General features: G+C 43.5%; 1 protein-coding gene across 25 annotated transcripts in view; it reads left to right on the plus strand.

Annotated features, from left to right (window-relative positions):
* Positions 1–27,372, plus strand: part of NRXN1 (neurexin 1) — a 1,265,182-nt gene that overhangs the window by 908,905 nt on the left and 328,905 nt on the right. Inside the window, exon 19 of one of the 25 annotated variants that reach the window (XM_078852309.1) lies at positions 871–1,298. The exons of the other annotated variants lie outside the window; for them this stretch is intronic. Coding sequence (XP_078708435.1) covers positions 871–885 — 15 coding nt within the window. The 3' untranslated portion in view covers positions 886–1,298. Of the gene's footprint in view, positions 1–870; positions 1,299–27,372 lie in introns of those variants that run through there. 25 annotated transcript variants of the gene reach the window in all.

Here is a 27,372-nt window from a genome sequence, read left to right on the forward strand (position 1 = left end):
GCAACCTGGGGGGAACTTGCCACAGAAAGCATGGAACTTCTTACTTCAATCTGTTAACACTGGTAGGCGATTCAGAAACTTGAGGCCCTAAATGTCAGTTAAGTTTAGGAGAAGAGAGGGGAATCAGGTTAAACCATTTCATACAAAAAATAATATAAAATAATTTTATATTATTTTATTTTATTTCATTTGACCAATCTGACTTGTTATGCTTTGTCTTATAATCACTTAAATCTACCTTTATAGTAAATAATTCTGTTTGTTTATTCTACCTGAAGCAGTGCCTTTGGTTTGCAGTGTTTCAGAGACTCCCCTTGGGAGAATAAGCCTGGTACATATCAATTTCTTTGTTAAATTGACGAACTTATATAAGCTTGCAGCATCCAGCGGGCATAACTGGACACTGCAAGACGGAGGTTCCCAGGGTTGTGTCTGGGACCGGAGATATTGGCTAGTGTCATTTGGTTGCGTGGCAGCATGCCAGAGGCTGTGCGTGAACAGCCCAGGAGTGGGGGTTCTCACAGCAGAGCAGGGTAAGGCTGCCTCCCAGAGTCAAGGATTGGAGTGGCCTAGCAGATCACCGGTCCAGTTAACACCAGAGTGGAACATCACAACCGTAAATTTGAGAAAACAGAACCTTGATTTGTTTCTATAGCAGCAGGGGACCAGAGTGGGGTGGCAGGTGGAAGAGCAGGAATCAGCAATTAAATATAGACAGGGTTTCACTTTAAGCTTGCTGGCCTCTTCCTAAAGTGTCTCTTAATCTTAACATTGTCGCTTTAAAATTCTGATTTATTATATGGATTTATATCCAGTGCCTTAAATGATAGATTCTTTCTCTCTCTCTATTTCTCTCTTTCTTCATCTCAGGATTTTTCTTATTGAATGCACTAACACAAATTCACTGTCACTTTAAGTATTCTCTTTGATGTATGCTAAGAACTGGAATCCCAGTACATCCTGAAGAAATCAGGTGGCAACCTCCAGGGGCCTATCAGTTACAACATACAGATTCTTCCCCTCAGAATGAGCCCTGTTGTATAATATTGCATAGCTGGAGGAATGAAGAATTCAGTATAAATATATTCACTGTGTGGTGTACCCACATGAAAAACCCTTCCTCTGCAGGACTATTGATTAGATTGGTTTCATTTTAAAGAACTAAACAAGCAGGTGGTTATTACTAAGACACTTACCCTGAAGATGTTCCTTGACTGGGTTGTTTATATGTGAAAATGCATGAACATCTGTGCCAACAAAAATGCATGAACATATTTACTAACATTCTGGCTTCAGAAAGAGGGATGCAGGAGCTTGCTTTTAATGCATAAATAAATAACCCTTCTCCTAGTCAGCCTCCTTTCCTCAGCTTCTGCCCATATCAATAGCTCTGCCAACTCTTGCCTTATTTTTCTGGTTTCTGTTCTGTTGCTTCCCTGTTTACTTCTTTCACAAATGGTCAAAGTTTACAACATGGTCAGCACCACTTAGGGTTTGGCCCCAAACAGACTTTAGTCTTTCCAGCTTTGACCATATATCGGTTTTCTTTTTTGTATCCCATAATTCCCTGCACTGGCTACCATGGCACTTCCTTTGATACAAAAGATTCTGAAATATAAAAGATACCAAGTTAATTTATGTATGCAGTGTTTCTGTAGCCATGTCAGTCCCAGGATATTAGAGAGACAAGGTTGATGAGGTAATATCTTTTGTTGAATCAACTTCTGTTACTGAGAAAGACAAGCTTTCAGCCTGAGAAAGAGCTCCATTTGGCTAGAAAGCTTGTCTCTTTCACTCACAGAAGTTGGTCCAATAAAAGATACTACCTCTCCCACCTTGTCTAATCAAGCTAATTTGTCGACAGTAACTTTCTACAGAATTTTACCACATACAAAAACTATTAATGCAACCCCTAGTGACCATTTTACCATGCTACCAAGATTTAAAGGCTATCACTTAGTTGTAAGAGCAAAATAATCTGGTAAGATATCACCTGAAGAAGGAAACACAGAATCACTGGAAATTATTTGCCCGTATGTTCAAAGGATGTTTTGTAGAATAAAAAGTTCTCTGTGGTTGAGGGCAAGTTCTGGATGAACCAGGCAGATGGTTCTGATCTCCACTCACCTAACTGATCAGTCATCCTTCCCTGTTTATATAAACTAGTCTTTTAAGGAGGTCATTGCTGATAATGTACCTTTGAATTTGTCACTGCCCACATGTCCTGTTCCAGTCCAATTTACAGGAACATACTGCTACAGTAATGTCGGTTATCTGCCATTTAGATTGTCCTCAGGCTCTAAAACAAGTGAAATGCTTACATATATTATCTCTATGTATCTTTATATATATGCAACAGGATGGAAGCCATTTTGCAGGTTTTAGACACTATTGACTGATCACAAGTTCTCCTAACAACATAATGTAAGCTCCAACTGTGTCACCATCCTCTGTTATATCCTTGGGGGCAGCATTTTTAAGAAGAAATCACCTGGAACACAGAGAGCTGTAAACTTTAAAAGCAGCCATTTATTACCACACACTGAACTGACCAAATCAGCCAAAACTGGCTGGGCTATCCCCTAATAATCTAACTCAGTTGGCATAGCAACAACAAGATTTTATTACCACGACAACCATATACATAACATATTCCTCAACCCTTAACGAGAACATTCCCTAAATAAAACAAACACCAAACTAGAGAAGGAAGGTACACTGCCCCCGTTCCCGGCTAAACCCTGGGGATTATTTTGCCCAGTAACTGTGGGTTCGCCCTAGATAAAGATCCAGACATTGAGGAGGCCTCCTGTCTCTAGGCCCTGGTCTGCACCTGGACTTTCGGTCTAATTTAGCAGCGTTAAATCGATGTAAACCTGCACCCGTCCACACGATGAAGACCTTTATTTTGACTTAAAGGGCTCTTAAAATCAATTTCCATACTCCATCCCTGACAAGTGGATTAGCGCCGAAATCGGCCTTGCCGGGTCGAATTTGGGGTACTGTGGACACAATTCGACGGTATTGGCCTCCGGGAGCTATCCCAGAGTGCTCCATTCTGACTGCTCTGGACAGCACTCTCAACTCAGATGCACTGGCCAGGTAGACAGGAAAATAACTGCGAACTTTTGAATCTCATTTCCTGTTTGGCCAGTGTGGGAAGCTGCAGGTGACCATGCAGAGCTCATCAGCAGAGGAGACCATGATGGAGTCCCAGAATCGCAAAACTGGACTGAACGGGAGGTACGGGATCTGATCGCTGTATGGGGAGAGGAATCCGTGCTATCAGAACTCCGTTCCAGTTTTCGAAATGCCAAAACCTTTGTCAAAATCTCCCAGGGCATGAAGGACAGAGGCCATAACAGGGACCCGAAGCAATGCCGCGTGAAACTTAAGGAGCTGAGGCAAGCCTACCAGAAAACCAGAGAGGCGAATGGCCGCTCCGGGTCAGAGCCCCAAACATGCTGCTTCTATGATGAGCTGCATGCCATTTTAGGGGGTTCAGCCACCACTACCCCAGCCGTGTTGTTTGACTCCTTCAATGGAGATGGAGGCAACACGGAAGCAGGTTTTGGGGACGAAGAAGATGATGATGATGATGATGAGGTTGTAGATAGCTCACAGCAAGCAAGTGGAGAAACTGCTTTTCCCGACAGCCAGGAACTGTTTCTCACCCTGGACCTGGAGCCAGTACCCCCCGAACCCACCCAAGGCTGCCTCCTGGACCCGGCAGGCGGAGAAGGGACCTCTGGTGAGTGTACCTTTTAAAATACTATACATGGTTTAAAAGCAAGCATGTGAAAGGATTACTTTGCCCTGGCATTTGCGGCTCTCCTGGATGTACTCCCAAAGCCTTTGCAAAAGGTTTCTGGGGAGGGCAGCCTTATTGCGTCCTTCATGGTAGGACACTTTACCACTCCAGGCCAGTAACACGTACTCGGGAATCATTGTACAACAAAGCATTGCAGTGTATGTTTGTTGGTGTTCAAAGAACGTCTGTTCTTTATCTCTCTGTGTTATCCTCAGGAGAGTGAGATATCATTCATGGTCACCTGGTTGAAATAGGGTGCTTTTCTTCAGGGGACACTCAGAGGAGCCCGTTCCTGCTGGGCTGTTTGCCTGTGGCTGAACAGAAATGTTCCCCACTGTTAGCCATGGGGAGGGGGGAGGGTTGAGGGGGTAGCCACGCAGTGGGGGGAGGCAAAATGCGACCTTGTAACGAAAGCACATGTGCTATGTATGTAATGTTAACAGCAAGGTTTACCCTGAAAGAGCATAGCCACTGTTTTATAAAATGTGTCTTTTTAAATACCGCTGTCCCTTTTTTTTCCTCCACCAGCTGCATGTGTTTCAATGATCACAGGATCTTCTCCTTCCCAGAGGCTAGTGAAGATTAGAAGGCAAAAAACCCCACACTCGTGATGAAATGTTCTCTGAGCTCATTCTGTCCTCCCACACTGACAGAGCACAGACGAATGCGTGGAGGCAAATGATGTCAGAGTGCAGGAAAGCACAAAATGACCGGAAGGAGAGGTGGGGGGCTGAAGAGAGTAAGTGGCAGATTGAAGAGAGGGCTGAAGCTCAGATGTGGAGGCAGCGTGATGAGAGGAGGCAGGATTCAATGCTGAGGCTGCTGGAGGACCAAACCAGTATGCTCCAGTGTATGGTTGAGCTGCAGCAAAGGCAGCTGGAGCACAGACTGCCACTACAGCCCCTGTGTAACCAACTGCCCTCCTCCCCAAGTTCCATAGCCTCCACACCCAGACGCCCAAGAACGCGGTGGGGGGGGGCACCGGCCAACCAGCCACTCCGACACAGAGGATTGCCCAAAAAAAGAAGGCTGGCATTAAATAAATTTTAAAGTAGTAAACTTTTAAAGTGCTGTGTGGCATTTTCCTTCCCTCCTCCACCACCCCTCCTGGGCTACCTTGGTAGTCATCCCCCTGTTTGTGTGATGAATGAATAAAGAATGCATGAATGTGAAGCAACAATGACTTTATTGCCTCTGCAAGCAATGATCGAAGGGAGGAGGGGCGAGTGGTTAGCTTACAGGGAAGTAGAGTGAACCAAGGGGCGAGGGGTTTCATCAAGGAGAAACAAAGAGAACTTTCACACCGTAGCCTGGCCAGTCATGAAACTGGTTTTCAAAGCTTCTCTGATGCATACCGCGCCCTCCTGTGCTCTTCTAACCGCCCTGGTGTCTGGCTGCGCGTAACCAGCAGCCAGGCGATTTGCCTCAACCTCCCACCCCGCCATAAACATCTCCCCCTTACTCTCACAGATATTGTGGAGCACACAGCAAGCAGTAATAACAGTGGGAAAATAGGTTTCACTGAGGTCTAACCGAGTCAGTAAACTGCGCCAGTGCACTTTTAAATGTCCAAATGCACATTTTACCACCATTCTGCACTTGCTCAGCCTGTAGTTGAACAGTTCCTGACTACTGTCCAGGCTGCCTGTGTACGGCTTCATGAGCCATGGCATTAAGGGGTAGGCTGGGTCCCCAAGGATACATATAGGCATGTCAACATGCCCAACAGTTATTTTCTGGTCTGGGAATAAAGTCCCTTCCTGCAGCTTTTGAAACAGACCAGAGTTCCTGAAGATGCGAGCGTCATGTACCTTTCCCGGCCATCCCACGTTGATGTTGGTGAAACGTCCTTTGTGATCCACCAGAGCTTGCAGCACTATTGAAAAGTACCCCTTGCGGTTTATGTACTCGCCGGCTTGGTGCTCCGGTGCCAAGATAGGGATATGGGTTCTGTCTATGGCCCCACCACAGTCAGGGAATCCCATTGCAGCAAAGCCATCCACTATGACCTGCACATTTCCCAGGGTCACTACCCTTGATATCGGCATATCTTTGATTGCGTGGGCTACTTGCATCACAGCAGCCCCCACAGTAGATTTGCCCACTCCAAATTGATTCCCAACTGACCAGTAGCTGTCTGGTGTTGCAAGCTTCCACAGGGCTATCACCACTCGCTTCTCAACTGTGAAGGCTGCTCTCATCTTGGTATTCATGCGCTTCAGGGCAGGGGAAAGCAAGTCACAAAGTTCCATGGAAGTTCCCTTACGCATGCGAAAGTTTCGCAGCCACTGGGAATCGTCCCAGACCTGCAACACTATGCGGTTCCACCAGTCTGTGCTTGTTTCCCGAGCCCAGAATCGGCGTTCCACAGCATGAACCTGCTCCATTAGCACCATGATGCATGCATTGGCAGGGCCCATGCTTTCAGAGAAATCTGTGTCCATGTCCTGATCACTCACGTGACCGCGCTGACGTCGCCTCCTCGCCTGGTATCGCTCTGCCAGGTTCTGGCGCTGCATATGCTGCTGGATAATGCGTGTGGTGTTTAATGTGCTCCTAATTGCCAAAGTGAGCTGAGCAGCCTCCATGCTTGCCTTGGTCTGGCGTCCGCACAGAAAAAAGGCGCAGAACGATTGTCTGCCAATGCTCTGACAGAGGGAGGGGTGACTGATGACACGGCTTGCAGGGTTGGCTTACAGGGAGCTAAAATCAACAAAGGGGGTGGCTTTACATCAAGGAGTATTTCAGGCAGGACTTCACGGAGGGTTCCAATAAGAAATGGTACACCTAAGTTATTGTTCTTATTGGAACATGGAGGCTAGTCTGGCCTCTGATTGATACATGGCTAGATTTACCTTGCTGCACCTACCTTGCAGTGTGACCTAGAGGAATGAGTCCCCTAGATGAGCCGGGGGGGGGGGAGGAAGCAAATCTTTTACATCTTTGGCTGGCAGCAGACGGTGCAGAAGGACTGCATGCCATCCACATCTCATGGCTGCCCAGCAGAAGATGATGCAATAGGACTGCTAGCAATCCGTATCGCCTGCCTGCTCACCATAAGACGGTTCAATAGGACTGACTGCAGGACTAAAGAGAATGACCTGGTCAAGTCACTCCAAATTTAGTCCCTGCGCCCATGTCTGCCCAGGCGCTCCTGGCCGACGTGGCCAGGAGCACCTCGGACATGACGATGACGGCTACCAGTCATATTGCACCGTCTGCTGCCACAAGGCAAGGGGTTGATGCTACTGTGTAGCAATGCCGTACCGCGTCTGCCAGCACCCAGGAGACATAGGGTGACGGTTACCTGAGCGGGCTCCATGCTTGCCGTGGTATGGCGTCTGCACAGGTAACTCAGGAAAAAAGGCGCGAAACGATTGTCTGCCCTTACTTTCACGGAGGGAGGGAGGGAACAGGGGCCTGACGATATGTACCCAGAACCACCCGCGACAATGTTTTAGCCCCATCAGGCATTGGGATCTCAACCCAGAATTCCAATGGGCAGCAGAGACTGCGGGAACTGTGGGATAGCCACCCACAGTGCAACGCTCCGGAAGTTGACTCTAGCCTCGGTACTGTGGAAGGACTCCGCCGAGTTAATGCACTTAATGCACTTAGAGCATTTTCTGTGGGGACACACACACTCAAATATATAAAACCGATTTCTAAAAAAACAACTTCTATAAATTCGACCTAATTCCGTAGTGTAGACATACCCTAGGTGGGTTACAGCAGACTTCTGGTGTTGTTGCACCCAAAAGTGTCTTGGGCGCAGGCCTTACAATGGGCGCAGGGTTCATAGGGCGAATGGGTGAGGATGTGGTATCAGCTCGTTCCAGGCAGTGGGGTATCTCTGCCGCCAGAAGTAATAGAGGGGGAAAGTCAGGAACAGATAACTCTTGATTTGGTGTCTTGCTGGAAGCGGTGAAGTCAGGCAACCCAATTGAAGATGTGTCCTGAGGACTGGTATGACCTGGCAACAGCTGATCTACATGTCGCCACCAGGTGAGATCCTCTGCAGTCCAGACTGTGTAGGAAACAGGTCCTGTTTGAGCGATGACAGTAGCAGGGACCAGAAGTATAATTCCGAGCCAAAACAGGCTGTCCTGGGCTAACGGTTCGGTCTTTTGCTCTGGGTGCACACCTGATGACTTGATTTTGCTGCTGATGTTGCACAGTTTGTTGGGGTTCAGAAGGTTTCAGCATATCAAAGCAAGTGCACAGCTGTCATCCCATCATTAGAAAGGCTGGGGATGCCTTGGTCGTAGCATGAGGTGTGTTTCTGTAGGATAGTAAAAAGGTGTCCAGGCGCTTTTGAATGGATAATTGTCCCCTTGTCAATTTCAAATCTTGTTTCATTGTCTGCACAAATCTTTCAGCTAATACATTGGTGGATGGATGATATAATGGTGAAGTGATGTGGTGCATCCCATTTGCCTTCATAAAATTTTGAAACTCCTGAGAGACGAAATGTGGTCCATTGTCGCTCACAAGTTGTTCTGGCAGACTGAAATGACTAAAGAGTCCCTGTAGTTTTTGGATAGTATTCTCTGCAGTAGTGGACTGCATTATAGAGACTTCTGACCATTTAGAATGGGCATCTACCACCACCAAGAACATGCTTCCTTCAAGTGGGCCAGTGAAGTCAATGTGAATACGTTGCTATGGGTTTTCAGGCCAGTCCCATGGGTGCCCACTGGGGTGCATTCCTCACACCCGGACATGACATACAAGCTCTTGTCTTCTCTTCAATAGTACTGTCCAGTCCAGGCCACCAAAAATAGCTTCATGCAATTTCCTTCATGTGCACTATTCCACAGTGACAGGAATGTAGCTATTCTAACATCTGTGATCTCAGTGGTGGTGGGATAATGACACGTCTCCCCCACAACAAACAGCCAGATTGGATCGATAACTCCGTCCTCCTGGATACGTAGGTAACAAGGTCGGGTGAGACTGGAGAGATTCGTCGAGATTTTGCATGCATCACCAGATCCATAACTTGGGACAATACTGGGTCAATGCAAGTTGCCTTCTCTATCTGAGTAGCAGTGATGGGTATATTCTCTACCTGTTCAAAGTAAAAAATTTCCTTCTGGAAAATTGACTGGCAAAGGCAAACTTGAGAGACCATCCACATTGCCGTGCAGAGTGGATTTCTGATATTTGATTTCATATGTGTGCGTGGAAAGCAACAATGCCCAAAGTTGCATACGACTAGCAGCTAATAGGGAATGCCTGTGTGGGGTCCAAAAACTGAAGTCAGAGGTCGATGGTCTGTGAGAAGAGTAAACTTCTGTCCAAACAGGTACTTATGAAACTTCCAAATTCTGAAAATGATTCCCAATGCCTCACGTTTGATTTGGGCATAGTTAGTTTCTGCTTTGCTTAGAGTGCGTGAAGCAAAAGCAATAAGTCTCTCTTCTCCTGAAGGCATAATGTGTGACACGACCGCTCCCACTCCATAAGGGGAGGCATCGCAGGCCAACTGTAGTGGTAAGGATCAAAGTGCGTCAGAACTTCAGAATTTAGCAATGCACCCTTAGCTTTGTTAAATGCAACATCACAGGCTTCAGTCCACTTCCAGGCCTTCTTCTGCCCAAGGAGTTCATGAAGTGGTTTTAGCAGTGTGGCAAATGGTGAGATGAACTTTCCATAATAGTTCAATAGTCCTAGAAATGAGCAAAGCTGGCTACCAGCTTTCGAGGAGGGGGAGCCTCCACAGTTTTCATTGCTTGAAGTGGAAGATGCTGTAGCTTTTCTTTATACACACTCTCGGAGTCCAGCGAGATGGCTGCACCGGTGTCCAGTTCCATGCATGTAGGTTTGCCGTCCAAAACCGGGATTACCCAGTATTCATGTGAGCCCACTGCCAAAGACAAACCGTGCAGTGGCACTCCTTGGTCATCCTGGGTCTGCTCTAGGGTATGCAGATTTTCCTTTTGGTCGGCCAGACCACAGGCCTCTTTTTCTTTTGTTTACAGGCACACTCAATGTGTCCCTTTTTGACAGTGTCGACACACCAGGTCCTTACACCAGCATTCTGATGCCTGGTGATCCGGCTTACCACAGTGGTAACATTCCTGACTCTCCACAGTTCTGTGGGTAGGTTCTTGTGACACCTTATGCACCCTAGGGGATGCACCGATGTATTGCGCCTCCTTTGTAGCCAGTTCCATGGAGACCGCAATATCAACCACCTTCTGTAAGGTAAGCTTGCCTCTGTCAATAGGCGCTTCCATATACCTTCACTGTGCAGGCCACACACTAACCTGTCATGTAGGACGTCATTTAATATCTCTTTAAATTCACAGTGTTCTGCAAGCTTTTTCAAAGTTGCTACAAATTGTATAACTATTTCATCTTCTTTTTGGTCTCTTTTGTGGAACCTATATCTTTCAGCAATTGCCAATGGTTTTGGAGAAAAATGGGACCCCAGGATTTCCACAGTATCACTGTAAGATTTGATCTCCTGCTTAACAGGGTGTAGTAAGCTGCATAGCAGGGAGTAGGTCTTAGCCCCTACAACACTTAAGAATATTGGCACCTTCTTCTCTTCTGTAATGTCATTTGCAATAACAAAAAGCTCAAAACGCTCAGTATATACGTGCCATTGCACTGTAATCTCCACAAAAGGTTCCAATGGCCCTGTCAGTGTAGCCATGGTTTTAGTTTCAGTTTGCACAGTCAATGCAAACAAGCCAGTTCTCACCCCCTTCCAACAGCAAAAAGGTGTTGTGTTTTGTTTTTGTTCCTTGACTTCTACTTCCTTCTGTTGCTGGGGCAGCACAGGAATCCCATCCTCGTTGTCACTTTGTTGTATCCTTGGGGCCAGCAGTTTTAGAAGAAATCACTTGGGACACAGAGGGCTGTAGACCTTAAAAGCAGTCATTTATTGCCACACACTAAACTGAACAAACCAGCCAAAACTGACTGGGCTATCCCCTAATAATCTAACTCAGTTGCCATACCAACAACAAGATTCTGTTACCATGACAACCAAATACACAACACTCTACATGTCCTTGGCTACATTTTTAGCTCCTTAGAGCAGTTTGTGTAAGTTCTATGTCCTCATACTCATTTAGTGTAGGCTGCAGTACAATGGGCCGGTATACGACCAAACTCCCAGTGTAGACAGTGCTATGTTGAAGGATGGCTTCTCTTGTCAATAATAGCTACTGTCTCTAGGGGAGGTGGAGTACATATGCTGATGGGAGGTAGCATCTTCACTAAGCACCACAGCTGCACTGTAAGTATAGACAAGCCCTGAGTTTGTAAAAGTTGCAGTGGCAATCTGACAAAATGCTTTGCTTCAGTATTTATTTACGTAAGCATTGCTATGACAGCTAATCATTTTGGGCTAATAATGAAAAGCTGCCTCAGTACTGTTCTGTTTTTATGAGATGCCTGCATAATTATAACTCACAATTAATTAATTGGCTCACTTATTTATTTCAAGTTTTTCTATGTGATTTTTTTGCTGCTCTTCCCAAACTGGAATCTTCTTTTGCTTGATTCTGGTTCATATTTTCCAGTTTCAGCAATTTGTCAGCCTTCCTGTAAACAATCCGAGCCTCATTCTCCTCTCACCTATACCAGTGTATAAATTAGGAGTAGCTCAAGTGAAATCCATGGATTTATACTGTAACTGAGAGCAGAATTTAACTCACTGGGGCTGATTCTCTTCTCTTCTCACTTATCCACCTAACATACTTATATGGCCCCAATTAACATGGTAGCTGAGTGCCTCACAATCTGTAATGTAGATATTCTCAATAGCACCCCTATGAGATAGGGATGCAGGGCCACCCAGAGGATTCAGGGGGCCTCTCCTGGGGGCCCCTGAAAACTCTTGTGGGGGCCCCTGTGGGGCCCAGGGCAAATTGCCCCACTTACCTCCCCCCCCCCCCCCCCCCCCGGGCGGCCCTGTAGGGTTGTGCTAGTATCCTATTTTAAAGATGGAGAACAGACACAGAGAGACTAAGTGACTTGCCCAAGGTTTCACAGGAAGTGGTGGGCAGAGCAGAGAGTTGAACCTAGGCTGTCTGCCTAACACAGGACCATCCATCTTCACTTTACACCAGTGTCACTGGTGTCTAATTCTGATCTCTTACATGAGTGTCACATGCTGTCTACTTGAAATCTATAGAACCACTCTTGACTTACCAACATCTATCAGAGAACAAATTTTGGCCGTGTGATTCAAATAATACACTGCTATTTCATTCTCTTTTTCAGATATAAATAGGTTGTATAACTTTGCAACCTTTTTTTTAAAAAAAATCCCAAACCTCTCCAGTCTTTATTTCTGATAAGTGTGGTTGGGTTAGCCACCAGTGTTCTGTAATAATTCTTCGCGTTAGTCAGCTCAGTGCTAAGTTCTCTTTTTGTTTACATCATGCTGGTCCCAAGAATTTCTGCAACAGCAATGGGATGTGACAAGGCTTTTAAATGTATTAATATTGTCAACATTGTGGTGGTTAATGCTTAATATAACAAGCAGTGTAACAACAGATGTGTTTTGCTATTAAGTATTTAGTAAGTGCCTCTCTGTTCCTGATAGCCCATTTAAACCACAGAGTCCTTGAGCTCCAGAGGGTGGATTAACTCAAGGAACTGACTCACATATTCCTTGGCATTTTATAATTACTTAGATTAAATTGAAAAAAAGAAATAAGTACAGAAAGAACAAAGGAATGCATGGGTCCTTCAGTTTTGTTAATTCCATGTGATGTTATCTCGAAATCTGAATCATATTGGGACAGCGTTGATGCCCCAGGTTCCACTTATTGTGTACAAAATCTGTAGTTGACAATGCAAGACTTGTTTTCATTAGCCAGCCTAGATTCTCTGATATCATGATTGGTTAGTGAGCAAAAGTGGGCCCAAATTAAGGGAAGATAGTGCAGGGACGTGTAAACACCTGACCCTTCAGCAGCAGTGATCCCCTAGATTCTATGATACTATGAAAAGCTACTCCCACAGAAGTGTCTTCCCTCAGGGTTTTCCAGTAGAGTAGGCAGCACAGGTTTTGGTCAGTTCTCCTTAATAACCCTACCAGCCAAGGCAACGAGGGGGGTGAAGGGGATGGGCTAAAGCAGTGCATTCCCAGAAGTCTTGACCATGCTCCCTTCCTTGCTTTCCTTCACTCCAATCTTCCACCCTGGTGGACTTTCTACTTCCTTCACATGCACTTACAGTAGCAGCACCTGGTGGCACCTTAGGATGAATTTATCCCATTCACTGTGAAACATGGATGATGTCTAAAGTTTTAAATTCTAGTAGAATCATATAGAGGATTTCTTCCTCTTCACAGAGAATTCCAGGGAATAGCACAGGGCTCCTGTACAGGTACTCCCTGCACGACAGCTACAAGTTTAAGAATCACCATAGGTTATCTACCACTGCTCTCTCATTTAAGGACAAACACAATAAGAATTATCATCTGTCAATTCAATTTACTAATTAAAATAAAAAAGTGAAAAGATTACACTATGGAGATTTAATAACCACTCAGCATATTTGATAATGTCACTGCTGTCTATATCATATTCACCAACATATTTAATAGCTGAACAGATGCAACTCACTAGAGCACCACATGGTACTCAGCAGCAGGGAGTCCCATTTGACAAGCTGGTTTTATTTTATTTCCTTCCCACAGAACCTTTCCTAATATCCCTAGCTTTGTAGTGTTTTGATTTGTTATGCAGGAAGCAGAAAGAGGCAACAGGATTCTGTGTTGCTTATTTTCAAAGCAGGCTTTTAAGCTTTTCAATGCAAACACCATAAAGTTCCAGATAAAGCCACTGTAAAATAATGTTTTAATATAAAATTGACAGTTAGCCTTAGATTTTAAAGGTTTTATTTTTAGTATGTATGTATGTATTGCATGCTCAGCCTGATAGAAATTTCTAGGTCGGTTCCTGGTAAGATATCAATTATGCTCCAACTCTGATTTTTAATTGCAAGGTTTTTGTGTACATGTCTGCAAGTTGCTTAGTTCAATTAGCAATAACTCTTGCCTGCAGCAGTGCCATGGGACACTGGACTTGTTTGGCGCTGCAAGAATCGCTCTCTACAGATCAATTCTTAGGAGCATTCTGCGTGCGATTTTCCAATACTCTAATTGCTGCTGTCTGGAAAAAAACACCTGATATATACTCAAAGGCTAAAATAAGATGGTGGTGCATTTAATATATTCTCAAAATCACAGAATGATGTGAAATTGATAAAGGGCCTTTAGAAATGTAATTTGTACTCTGCAGCTCAATGTAAAAATATGAAAAACTAAAAATGAGAACGGAATGAGACTAACAGCTTCAAGGAGTTGGCTTTTTGGCCCCTGTCCTCCCCTTCCCACCAAGTTATGCTGATTTGTTTTAAAAATGGGTTTGAATCTCATATTTCTCACTAATGCAATTATACAGTCAAGGTTAGGTTATTGTTAGGAGCCCTGGTGTTCTAGATTCATGAATTCTTGGGCAATGTCTTCAGCAGGGCTAAAAAAAAACCCCCAAAGAATACTGCAACAGTGATAACTTGTAGTCATCTGAAATACCCCTTACAGCAGTCGTTCTCAAACATTTTTTTTTTCGCTGACCACTTGAAAATTGCTGAGGGTCTTGGCGGACCACTTAATGACCTTTCCAAATGCTGTTTGTACCGTTAGCTAACTATTGTAAAGTGCTTTGGATAAAAGTGCTATGTAAAAAACCCCTTAATAATAATTAACTTTTTTTGTTTTACTAATAAAAGCACACAACTCATATTTTAATATCAGTAGTCTTGCCTTTCTAATGCGATGGATGTGCTCTCTTTCCCCCACCACAGCAGTCCCCGAGCTGGGGCTGGGAAGGAAGTGGGGGGTCTCCCCCGCCACAGCAGCCACGGAGCTGAGGCTGGGAAGGAGGGCCGTCTCTCCCTGGCAGCCGCAGCCCTGGAGCTGGGGAAAGTTACCTCTTTCTCTGGCCACCGCAGCCCTAAACGTCCCAAATTTCCCCCACCACCTCTTCTCACCCCACTGCCCCCTCCCACCTACCCCATATTCCCCGCAAGGCCACCACCTCACCTTACATGTGCGTCTTCTCCAGGGTCCAGGCACCTAATTAGTGTAGCCACGCCTGTCTGTATTGTATAGAACAGTGGTTCTGAAACTTTCGTATTGGTGACCTCTTCACACAGCAAGCCTCTGAGTGTGACTGCCCTTATAAATTAAAAACACTTTTAAAAATATTTAACACTATTATAAACGCTGGAGGTGAAGCAGTGTTTGGGGTGGAGGCTGACAGCTCACGACCCCCCCATGTAATAACCTCAAGACCCTTTGAGGGGTCACGACCCCCAGTTTGAGAACCCTGGTATAGAACTACTGCCAAAACGCTGAACTGACAAAAAACAGATAGAACATATTTTGAATATACAGAAGTATAGATTTTCAGTGCAGTGCTCAGGGATTTAGGAGCATGATTCCCATTCAGAATGGGATTCTATATCTATTTCCTTGCCCTCTGCAATGCAAATAAAGGCCAAATTCTCTGCTGCTGTAAACTGGTGTGGCTCCTTTGGAGTTACTCCATTGGAGCCATGCCAGCTTACACCAGCAGAGAATTGTGCACTGTACTTCCAGGCTAAGGGAGGGGGATGCTGATGTGCTCCTCACAGTGTTGGCAGGCTCCATCTTTATTCAGCTGGTAGAACAGAGAAGGTGGGTATGTCATAATCAACTATACACTCTCAGCCACAATTCAAGCATTACCAAAAGAAAGTGTTCAGTCCGGTTAAAGTATGGGACCCCATTCTACGTTGATGTAAATCCAGAGTAATTGCACTGACCTTAGTGGGATTTCTGAGTAACTTGTTATGGTTATGCTGGAGGAAGAACATACAATTGAAAGTAAATTTTTTTTTCTCGTTGAGCTATTTGACCAACTCACTGGTCACAGATATAACTTCAGGGTGGGAGTGAAATGTTGCTTAATGTTCTCTTGCCACAGTGATGTGTGCATATTACATTCTGTTTAAAAAGATAATAATCCTTCACTGATCACTGAGTTAAACCTGCTGGTATATTTCAAAAAGAGTTTTTTGCTGTCTTAACCTTAGCAAATATTTGCCATGAAGATTTTTTTTAAATAGTTTTGAAAGATGTATTAATAAGAAAAGCTATCTAGCACTATCAAAATTGCATGATTTGGGGTTAATATTACAAAACCTAGATATACTTAAATATGATGAGATTGTATCTTTTCAGTATTATTCTCATAGGGTCAAATCCTGGAGCACAGTGCACAGCCCAGTCAGCTGGATTGTACCTTAGGGGGTTCCTTTGGCTCCTAATCCAAGCCACGGAGCAACTACAGGATGCTCCATGACTGCAATAATTTTTCTGTCCCCTGGCCTCCTACTTTGCAACATGCAATAGTTAGTGGATCTGTGTAGGTGTAAATCAACTAACCTTGCCCTTAGTACTATGCTGGAGTGTGCTGTGGAGCTTTGCTCCATAAGGTGGGCACATCCTCCAAATTCTCCCATCCTCTTCTCCACCCCCAATTTGTGTAATTCAGTTACACTAGTTCTGCCGCATCTGAGACTTCTGCATTCACAGAGGTGAGGTCTGGATTTGCCGCATCACCGTAACAAACAGAAGTCAGCGGGGCTGTTAATATGTGTGCTTTCACTGAATTGGAAGAAAAATAATTAATAAAATTGCTGCTGTGACAGTGCCAGGACTGTGTTTTATCTGTCTTGTATCAAAAGTATTATTCAGCATCTCAAATTACCATATTCATCTTCACTATTTCCTGACACAGGTGTAATATCAGGAATTGAAGCAACATGACAAGGTTATTACTTGTGACCCTTAGAGCTGTTAGTAAGAGGCTGTTTTCAGTCACAAACATTTTCTGGACTGCTGGCAAACCTAATTGATTCCCTACAGTGATTTCTTTTCTCACTGAAAATAATTGAGAGGTGCATGCTGTATTTTTCCTGTAGTAGGCAGCAATGTTGGAAATCCAGACTGTGCATCACCTGACTTGCATTCTCCCACTTATGTTCTCTGTATGTATGCAGTGAGTATCTGATGGATTTCTCACATCAGTATTATCTTCTCAAATTTCTTGGTATTATATACAAAACTGGTTTGTGCTTATGTGTGCTTTGGAAGGGATACCGATTTTGTAGGATTTTTGATTGCTTATTAAGTAGTAGATTGTAACGTAGCCCTGCATGAGCAAACAGGGCTTAGCTATGTCAAGAGCTCAAGCACAGGGAGTGAGGAAAGCAGGCTGCATGCTTTGGGCCACTGCTCCCTGTGCAAGCAGGTAGAGAGTGCTGTAGAATGGAGTCAAGCTTCCTTCCACACTCTGAACTCTAGGGTACAGATGAGGGGACCTGCATGAAAACCCCCTAAGCTTATTTTTACCAGCTTAAGTTAAAACTTCCCCAAGGTACAAACTATTTTACCTTTTGCCCTTGGACTTTATCACTGCCACCACCAAACATCTAACAGATATATAACCAGGAAAGAGCCCGCTTGGAAATGTTTCCCCCTCCCCCCAAATCCTCCCCAAACCCTACACCCCCTTTCCTGGGGAAGGCTTGATAAAAATCCTCACCAATTTGCGTAGGTGAACACAGACCTAAACCCTTGGATCTTAAGAACAATGAAAAAGCAATCAGATTCTTAAAAGAAGAATTTTAATAGAAGAAAAAGCAAAAGAATCACCTCTGTAAAATCAGGATGGTAAATACCTTACAGGGTAATTAGATTCAAAACAGAGAGAATCCCTCTAGGCAAAACCTTAAGTTACAAAAAGACACAAAAACTGGAATCTACATTCCATTCAGCACAGCTTATTTTCTCAGCCATTTAAACAAACAGAATCTAACGCATATCTAGCTAGATTACTTACTAAATTCTAAGACTCCATTCCTTTCTGTTCCCGGCAAAAGCATCACACAGACAGAGAGAGCCTTTGTTTCTTCCCCCTTTCAGCTTTGAAAGTATCTTGTCTCCTCATTGGTCATTTTGGTCAGGTGCCAGTGAGGTTATCCTAGCTTCTTAACCCTTTACAGGTGAAAGGGTTTTTCCTCTGGCCAGGAGGGATTTTAAAAGGTGTTTACCCTTCCCTTTATATTTATGACAAATGGTTGGAGTCTTGATTCCATCCCAGCCAGTAGAGACGAATCATTGCAGGGTAGAAGTAAGCTACAGCCTGAAAGGGCTGCAGTAATTGACTATCCTCCTGCCTCTTCCTCTCAGCTCTGCTGTGGGGAACAGGGCAACATGCCATCTCTTACTCAATCTAGCCCAAAAGATTTTTGAAAAGACAGTGGAATTTTTCCCCAGTGCCTCTGCTGAATTTGATCCCCCACTATGTCCCTCTGAGACATTTGGCAAGCCTTTTAAAATCACTTTGTAAAATCTTGATCTGCTTCATCTGTATCCACTAAAACAGTGATAGCGACTTTAGTACTATGGTTCAGTGGGGAATGTTACATGACCAATGTTTGAACCCGAAAGGGTTACACACAAGTTCTCTCTAGACAGATTTTTATTTCTCCCGAGATTTGTAGATTTTCTCAAAACTGGATAAGAGAATTATTGACATTCCACTCTAAATGTTTGTCTTTAGGCCTCTCATTTCATTAATATTAGTTAAACATCCAAACTTTTTGTTCCACTCTGTGCCCTTGTACATATGTTTTGTGTAAGGGGACAGTTGCCCCTCAGTAACATTCAGTGGGGGTGTTTTGGTTGGCTAGCTCCCAGTACTAAAAGGGGGAAGGGTCAATGGGGAATCAGGACCCTGAGACTGACAGCCCCCAGGAACACTGGGGAGAGGCCAATGCTCCCGGTCAGCCTGAATGACAGGGCGGGCACGCTAATCAGGGAGTCAGGAGACCAGGGAGGTCCCGTCCTCCATGTGAGCTGGAATTGCCTGGGTCAGACAGAGTGGGCCTGAGCTGAGCTGGGGAGCAGAGCTGTGCCAGATCCAGAGGGACCAGAAAAGCAGCCCAGAGAGAGCAGACCCTGTCCTGGGAGCAGAGCTGCAGCCCCAAAGCCAGAGGCACAGCCCAGAGAGAGCAGACTTGCCCTGGGAGGAGAGCTGCAGCAACCAGAGCCAGAGGGGCCAGAAAAGCAGCCCAGGAAGCAGGTCAGTGCTGGGAGCAGAGTCACAGAAGCAGCCTGCAGAGCAGACCTGTCCTGGGAGCAGAGCTGCAGCAACCAGAGCCAGAGGGGCCAGAGAAGCAGCCCAGGGAGCTGGAGGCAGAGCAGCAGCCGTGCTGAGGTAGAGGGGAGCTGGCGCTAAGACGGAGTGGAGCTGGAGCAGCCCGGAGCCGGGTGTCGTGAGCAGCTGGGGAGAGCGAGGGGGGACCCTGGGCAGTGGGCCCAGCACAGGGAGACACCTCAGCCAGGAGGCTCTGCAGGCCAGACTCAGAGTGGGATTGGTAACCCTGAAAGGGCAGGGGCAACACTGTGAAGAAGGGCCCTGCCACCTAGAGCCTGAGAGCATGTGGCCACCACCAGAGCAAGTGTCCAACCCACAGCATCCCTGCAGCCCAGCCAGGGCCTGAGAAGGAGGCCTGGGACTTACAAGGAACAGACTGTGAACTGCCCTGACATTCGAGAGATGCTGTTTGTGATGTTCCCTGCCACAGAGCGGGGTAATGTGTTTCCTTTAACCTTTCCCATTTTCCCTTATTCTTTTTTAAAATTAATTGTTGATTAAATAACTTGCATTTGCTTTAACTTGTATGTAATGATCAGTGGGTCAGAGAAGTGCCCAGTGCTGAGAGAGTACCCCAGAGTGGGGACACCCTAGCCCCTGTCCTAGGTGACCACAGCAGGGTTGGAGGTATAGTCTCCAGGAATCCTGGGCCCAGCCTTGTTGAGGTTACAAGGACTCTTCCAAACAGGAGAGTGGAAGGGGAGTCCTCAAAGGCAGGGAGGCCACTGGGTAAAGGAAGTGGGAGCGAGGACTCAGATCCTTTTGCTAGCCCACTTCACCAGGGTAGTGCAGAAGCCAGGAAAGTTCCCCACAATAGCGGGACTATTCCCCTGCTTACATTTGCAAGGTCTGGGCCACCAAGTCATTATTCATGTGCACTAAAACATACCAGCCATATCTCTCTGGTCACTGTCAAAAGTAGGATACTGGATGTGAAGGGACACTACCTCACTCTGGTGGTGGAGGGACTAACAAGCTCTTCTGGGCCTATTCAACACCAATGACTTGCTCTGCCTGAAAGGTGGGGGGGGAGAGCTTAAAAAGGGAAACCTGCCCATTTAAGTGGTGGCAAACTGGAGGGGAGCTGCTACACCTCAGACACTGCTGTTTTCAGAGACAGATCAGAGAAGAGGGAGACAGTTACAGGCCTGAAACTGAATGGAGCAGCTCGAAAATGTGCTGGAGATAGACCCTAATAAAAGGCGATCGAGCTGCTAGTAGGCCAAGTCCAAAGAGCTGAATCCAGAAAGAGTGCCAGAGAGTCAGGCTACCTTTGCCTTTCTTTTCATTCTCTCAGATTCTCCTCTCTTAGAAGGGAAAGAAAGGACTTTTCTTTTGTCTGTTTGTTTTGCTCAGAGAACCCCATATTGTTATAAACTGAGGTGGGGGAGGAGGACATTATAAACAATTTGAAGTGGGGTCTGGAGGGGACTTGGGAAAGCCCCTCCCCTGCCGCCCACTTCACCAGTGGCTCTCAACCTTTCCAGACTGCTGTATCCCTTTCAGGAGTCTGATTTATCTTGTATACCACCAGGTTTCACCTCACTGAAAAACTACTTGCTTACAAAATCAGAAATAAAAATACAGAAGTGTCACAGCACACTGTTACTGAAACATTGCTTACTTTCTATTTTTACCATATAATTATAAAATAAATCAATTAGAATATAAATACTGTACTTACATTTCAGTGTGTAGTATATAGACCAGTGTAAACAGGTAATTTAGTTGGGGATTGGTCCTGCTTTGAGCAGGGGGTTGGACTAGATGACCTCCTGAGGTCCCTTCCAACCCTGATATTCTATGATTCTGTGGTTCTAATTGTACTAAATTTTAGTTTGTACTGACTGTGCTAGTTCTTTTTATGTAGCCTGTTGTAAAACTAGGCAAATATCTAGATGAGTTGATGTACCCCCTGGAAGATCCCCAGAGTGTGCGTACCCCTGATTGGGAACCACTGGGATAGATAGACCAGTGATCTGATCTGGTATAGCAACTTTTCAAGTTTTTGGGCATCCATGAAATGACACTGTTATAAGAAAGAAATGTAGAGCTGTACCCCCTGTATATTTGTGGTAAAACAATACAGATTATCTCACAGTCATCTTGACACTTAACTGTTATAAGGATTTAAGAGCTGCTCTGACTTACTGTATTGCAACTAAGCATTGACTCCACAAAATAGATATTCCTGCCTGGTGTAAGGCAATTGAAACACTTAAAATCTAATTTTAAGATGCAGATCAGGTTGTGGGGGAGGCAGTGGGGGAGATTTAGGTTGGATATCAGGAGAAACTTTTTCACTAGGAGAGTGGTGAAACACTGGAATGCATTACCTAGGGAGGTGGTCGAATCTCCTTCCTTAGAAGTTTTTAAGGTCAGGCTTGATAAAGCCCTGGCTGGGATGATTTAATTGGGGATCGGTCCTGCTTTGAACAGGGGGTTGGACTAGATGACCTCCTGAGGTCCCTTCCAACCCTGATATTCTATGATTCTATGTTTATTTCCTATTGAAATAAATGAATTTACAACCAGAAAAAAATGGTCTTGGAGGTGATTTCCAGTTGCTTGAAGTGTAGGAAGTTCGGAACATCTAGAGAGCATTATAACATTTAGGACACCTTAGTCCGGTATCCTGCATTTTAATATTGTCTTGGAAGGCCTCTCCAGTTTTTAAACAAGTTTCATACCCACTGAATCCTATTGCCAGTTTTCAAAGACTGTAACATTTTTGTACCAAATCCCTTAATGCCTCTGAATTTATTTCACCTTTCAGTGCAGTTGAATATATCTTGGATATGGACATCACCCACATAATAGAAAGCACAGCTAGTAATGGAAAAGACAGAACAATTTGTGGATGACGCATCCTCTGGTATACTGTTGTGGGTATTCCATCCAGCTATGAAACAGGCTTATGCCTTTTTACAATCAGCTCCAGGCATCAAAGGCATTTATATCTAGAATTCTGTATTCTATTTCCATGGCTTATTACGACCAATGAATGGTATAGGCAATATAAGTGGTTCCATACGGTAATCTCTGCCAAAAGGTTAGTGATGCTAAGCAAAAATTGAAAGCTTACAGGTCATGAATACAGATGGCAGTATTTTTAAAAGGGTTTTCAAAAGTGTTTTAATAAATATTGCATTAATCTTTTAAAGAGCATCTGTAGCTCCCCAGTATTATTTGCATCTTTGATAATAATGGGTTTCTGGGAAAAATAGGTTTTTAAAGGCTTTAAAGGTATATAGCTATGTTGCTGTTTTGGTGTCCATTGGCTACAATGTAATGCAAGGAAAACTTGTGATAGTGTAAGTGTAATTGGAGAAAATCCCTGACACTGTTCTTGCACGATGGAGCGTAAAGACTGTCAGAATAATAAATTTGGTTACCTGACTGGGAGTCCTTCAGTGGTTAATATTAAATGGAAGTTGTAATCCTTAAAGGTTCTTCTGTGTTATATCATCCTCCTGTCACTTCATTTTAGTTCAAGAAAAACATTATAATCATAAAATCAGTATTGCACCAATGTATTTGTATTAATTTTACATAAATATATGTAACTAATGTAAATAGTAAAGAGAAACCACATACACATAATAAACCAAGGCAGTAAAAGTTGTGTAATGTCAGTATATTTCTTCTATAGGATTGATGTTTTCATATTTAATTTACCTTCATAGAATCAATGCAGAGCTATAGGGCCTAATTCCAGTCGAAGATGTGCAGGATGTAATTTATCTAGAAACCATATGAGTGTTGCCAACCCCAAGTGTTTAAAAATCTAAAGACTGGCTAAAAACGGTGAGATTTTAAAGATAATAAATTCAGGATTCTTTTTATTTGCCTTCTGGTTTGGAAGCTTTAGGGATCACATTTTCAAGTTTTTCTGCACAACCATGAGAAACTTAGAAAGAAAGAAAGGGCTGAGATTCGTTAGCAATAACATGGTTCCAACAGGTGGGGCTTTTAGGAAAACATCAAATATTGCAACACTCTTGATTAAAACCTTGAGAGTTGGCAACACTGTATAATACTTGAAATGTCAAGATATGCTGTCACACAAATCAGGCTCACAGGCTTCATAGCATACTGTAGTCAGCATACTCCCTGAAGAAAAAACTATTGTTGCATATATGAGGAAGGTCAGTAAAAATAGCACAGATATCATTAAGCCCTGTTCAGGAAACTTACTTGAGAAATGAGTTAAGGTTCTCTACAGCCTGGTAGGTGTACAAAAATAGAGAGCAACTCAAACTGCAAAATGCAGATCTGGAACTGCATTTGTAACCCATGCAAGGCTTCTTGGCTGATCCATTTATAAAATAAGGTGAAACTGCAGAAAGGAAATGGGTTCAAATTTCAAATGCAACCTCAACTTAGCTTCCGCCAGTAGGAGATGCTAAGATCCAGAATTTTGGTTCAGGTCCAGCTTTACAGAGAGCCCTTCCTCCCACTACATTCTGCAGTTAAATTTAGACTCTGCCAAGAGAATGACATTGATAGACCACTGTTCAAGTCAGCACTATGGTTCTATTTACAGATTAAGCCCTAAATGAAAATTAAATTCACACCTATGACTTCTGCACAAAAAAGAATCATGCCCTAGGAAAGGGCGTCCAACTTAATTGCTTGGAAATATATGTTTTAATGGAGTTGTATATCAAAATTAATATATTAATTAGCTGACAATTTCTATTATTTTCACAAGGTCCATTCAGTTATAATTATCATTTACCATTCAAGTGTACTTTTCTTTTTATGCTAATTTTCAAATTATTCTTGCTTTTGCTCTAATAGCTATTTGACTAATAGAAAGCACACCTAATTAATACCTATGCACACTGCTGCAATTAAACATTAATCAGATTTGATTTTAGAGTAATGCACCACCAATCTTCTAATCTCCTGAGTTACAACTTAATGAAAACTTCATTACCCTTGTTACAGAGTTCACAATTCAAAAGGAATTTCTGTTCAAACAACAGTACAAGATGGTGATTCTTCTTATATATTTTACATTGTTGCTAAAATGCCATGGAAATAAATTACTTGGAAATGAGATGCAATAATGACAAAAAGAGACCCAGCCACACAGAGATGGAGATAAAAATAAAAAAATATCTCCAGTCACCGGCACACATTGACCTGTCAGAATGATCTAAACTAAGCAAAGGATTTTTTTTTATTAACCTGGGGATGGCAGGGTCTAGCCAAATCATCTCCCTCTGGCTTTCAGTTTAACCGGGAAAGGCAGATGTGGCACTCTTAAGCAATATATGAACTTTTCAGCTAGATACCTTATCAGCAAGTTTCCAGCATGTAGTATTTTACACAATGCAATGTAAGCTGTTGTCAGAGAGATCACAATAGCTTTTTTGAGGAGAAAACAAACCATCACCTAACCTTATCTTCTCAGGAGGCACAAATAAATAGACTAGTGATTGATGGTGCCATGTTGTTGCACAACTGGTGGTATTGCTGCGCAACAGTATTACTGATTTTTGTTGGTGTGAACAGCCCGTGTTTTAGACTATGTGCTGCATGAAGAGAGGGATTCTGTGGCACGGTCTCCCATATCCCCAGACCCAGTGGAAGAATTTCAGCTGGCCAAGGGGTGTGTGACAAGGAGTGAATAAGTTGGAGGAGTAAGATGAAGTTCCTCCTGTCCTTGCAACGAATCATGGAAATTTAATGCCATCCTGACTGTGTTAACTTTCCACTGCCCCACATCCCCCTGATTGGGATTTCCCTTTAAGTGGACAGGAAGTGGGAGATAAGGAGTCTGCAGAGCCTCAGGGTGGCTGGCCAGGCCTCCCCTGTATCCCTGGGATCTGCAAGGTTCGTGGTTATTCTTACGACTTATTCCACAGCTTGCCTCTTCCCCCAACCCTTCTGTGCAATGGAACAAGGAAAACCAGAGGTCCTGACATATTTCTTTAAATGATGTAGAAAGTTAAATAAAGTTTATTATAATAGCCCTTCTTGGCAGTGCTTTTTAGTTAAAAACTGGAAAAATTCCTCTTGCCATCTGCCTGTAGTATGGAACTGGAGAAATAGGTTTCAGCAGGGCCCTACACTAGCGTGAGAGCAGGGGCGCAAGAATGCAAGCTGGTCCAGGCTGCTACTAAGAAATAGGGTTACCAACAGTCCCTTATTACAACAGTCATCCCTTTTTTTCATCTCTGTACAACATTGGGAGTTGCTGAGTGCTACAAAAAGTAGCAAGAAATACCACTGGTGAATGTAGGTGAGTAGTGGTTATTATTACTACTACTTCTAATAATAATAATAATAAATAATTAATAATATTGGGAGAAGGAGAGGAGCAGGGGTGCTAAGAAAGCAGACCCCTATTTCTGAAATAAAATGTTGGCAATCCTATGGAAACACAGGCCTCTCAGCTTGTATCACTGGATCCTGTGCATGCTGAATAACTATCTCTTTACTACAACTATGCCTGCCTGCCTGCTGCATCACTTGTTGCTGAAAAATACTCCATTGGCAGAGATCTATACCTTGAATGTAAAAATTGGCTTCAAGCTTCATTTGATATTGTCTTGGTAGCAAAATTATTATAAGGGTTGGTATTTTCTAAATATAGGTTTTTAAATTAGACTGATTTATGGGCCTGTCCTCTCAAAACTTTTTAAGGGCAGGTTACATCCTCTGGCCTACATTTTTATTGTGGTTATTTAAATATTTTTGTTTTGATATTAAGAAAAAAGGAAAAGTAGGGAGGCAAGAGGACAGAGGAGGGGAACCTACATAGGCCTCTGCAATTATAGAAACAAAGAGATGCAATTATTTACTGATTGCATTCTTTTAAAAATGTGTACCTTCAATTGTGCATGCAAACTATGCAGATTCACAAGCCAATAAGGGTATTATGGCACATTTTGCAATTTGCATATATATATATATATATATATATATATATATATGTAATTGACCTGTTCAGACATTGTTTCCATTTGGACTTGATTTAGCTGTAATTTAATATAAAATTTACTTTTAAATGTTCATACAGGGAATAGACCCATTTTGGTTTTATTATAAAAAACAGCTTAGCAAATTATCTAACACTGATATGAAAGTATTTATTTTTGCCTTTATTTCCTTAAAAGCAAACAAGCATAAAGCCTTAAAATATTCAGTCATAGGAGTATCTTCAAACAACATTATCTAAAATTTCATATGTTCTTTTTCTAGTAAAACCAATGGGAGTTGTACAATTAAACCCTTTTCCTATGCTGAAAAAGCAAGGTTGTGGGCTAGCCTTAAACACAAATGAAAGTAGCAACCCCATTTCGGTGATGGACTATATTTTGCCCACTTAATGCATGTGCAATGTCATTGGGATTGCACAGATTAATTGAGGACATGATTTGTTCCAATAACTCACACCTTGATCGCTAGCATACACTTCTTGTGTGCAGTACGGTAACTACAGAGAACACCATTATAACCTTCTATTTTATAAGTATATGAAGATTGTTATACACCAAGGTGGCAAAGGGATTATTGGTCCAAGAGAGTGTAACCATTTTAGGAGAAATTAGATGAAAATTTAGATTGAATATCAGGGTAGAGTTAGCGGTGAGGGTGGAATCACTAACACTGAGGGCTGTTAGAATGTGCAATCTCCTTGGAACGTTCATCTCCAGAGTCAATTATTCTCTACTGCTAAATACAGCTCCATTTTAAACTGTAAAGAATTAAACCTGCACTGGATGGTCTAGATGATTTAAAATGATATTTTCATATCTGGTTTATATTTTTCTGGCTTCCTAGATGAGGCAGGGTGCGGAGTTAACTGTGGAATTTGTTTCTGAATGCCCTTACTTTTGGACATTTTGATAAGATCCTTAATATAATTATAGTTAGTGGCATGGATTAGTAGTTAGTAATTATACATTTGGAGCAAAATCCCTCCGCCTCCTTCACACAGGGCTGTGGCTCAGCGGGAATGGAGACGTTTCTACTGTGAATGGGGTGAAAGAGAAGGATTTGGGGACCCTACACTCCCTGCATACAGTAGCGTTCTACTCTGTGGATGGTTCCTGTGAGCTGGGGTTGTGGAAGCAGGGGCGGGTGAACTTGCAGGGGGATCTACATACGTGCATCCTCCAGTGATTCTGTGCCATGCTATTAATTAGAGCTATCTTAAAGCTAAGAAGGGGCATTCCTTCTGCTCCTGCTCTTAGAAAGCTCTATTGCATAGCCAGCTACTTGAGCTGCATCCTGGTTTCCAGTATATGTCCCATGCTATGTAAGTCTGCACTTTGCTGATGCCCATGCATTGGAATTAGGGTGACC

Source organism: Lepidochelys kempii, chromosome 3, assembly GCF_965140285.1.
Source record: "Lepidochelys kempii isolate rLepKem1 chromosome 3, rLepKem1.hap1, whole genome shotgun sequence".
NCBI lineage: Eukaryota > Metazoa > Chordata > Testudines > Cheloniidae > Lepidochelys > Lepidochelys kempii.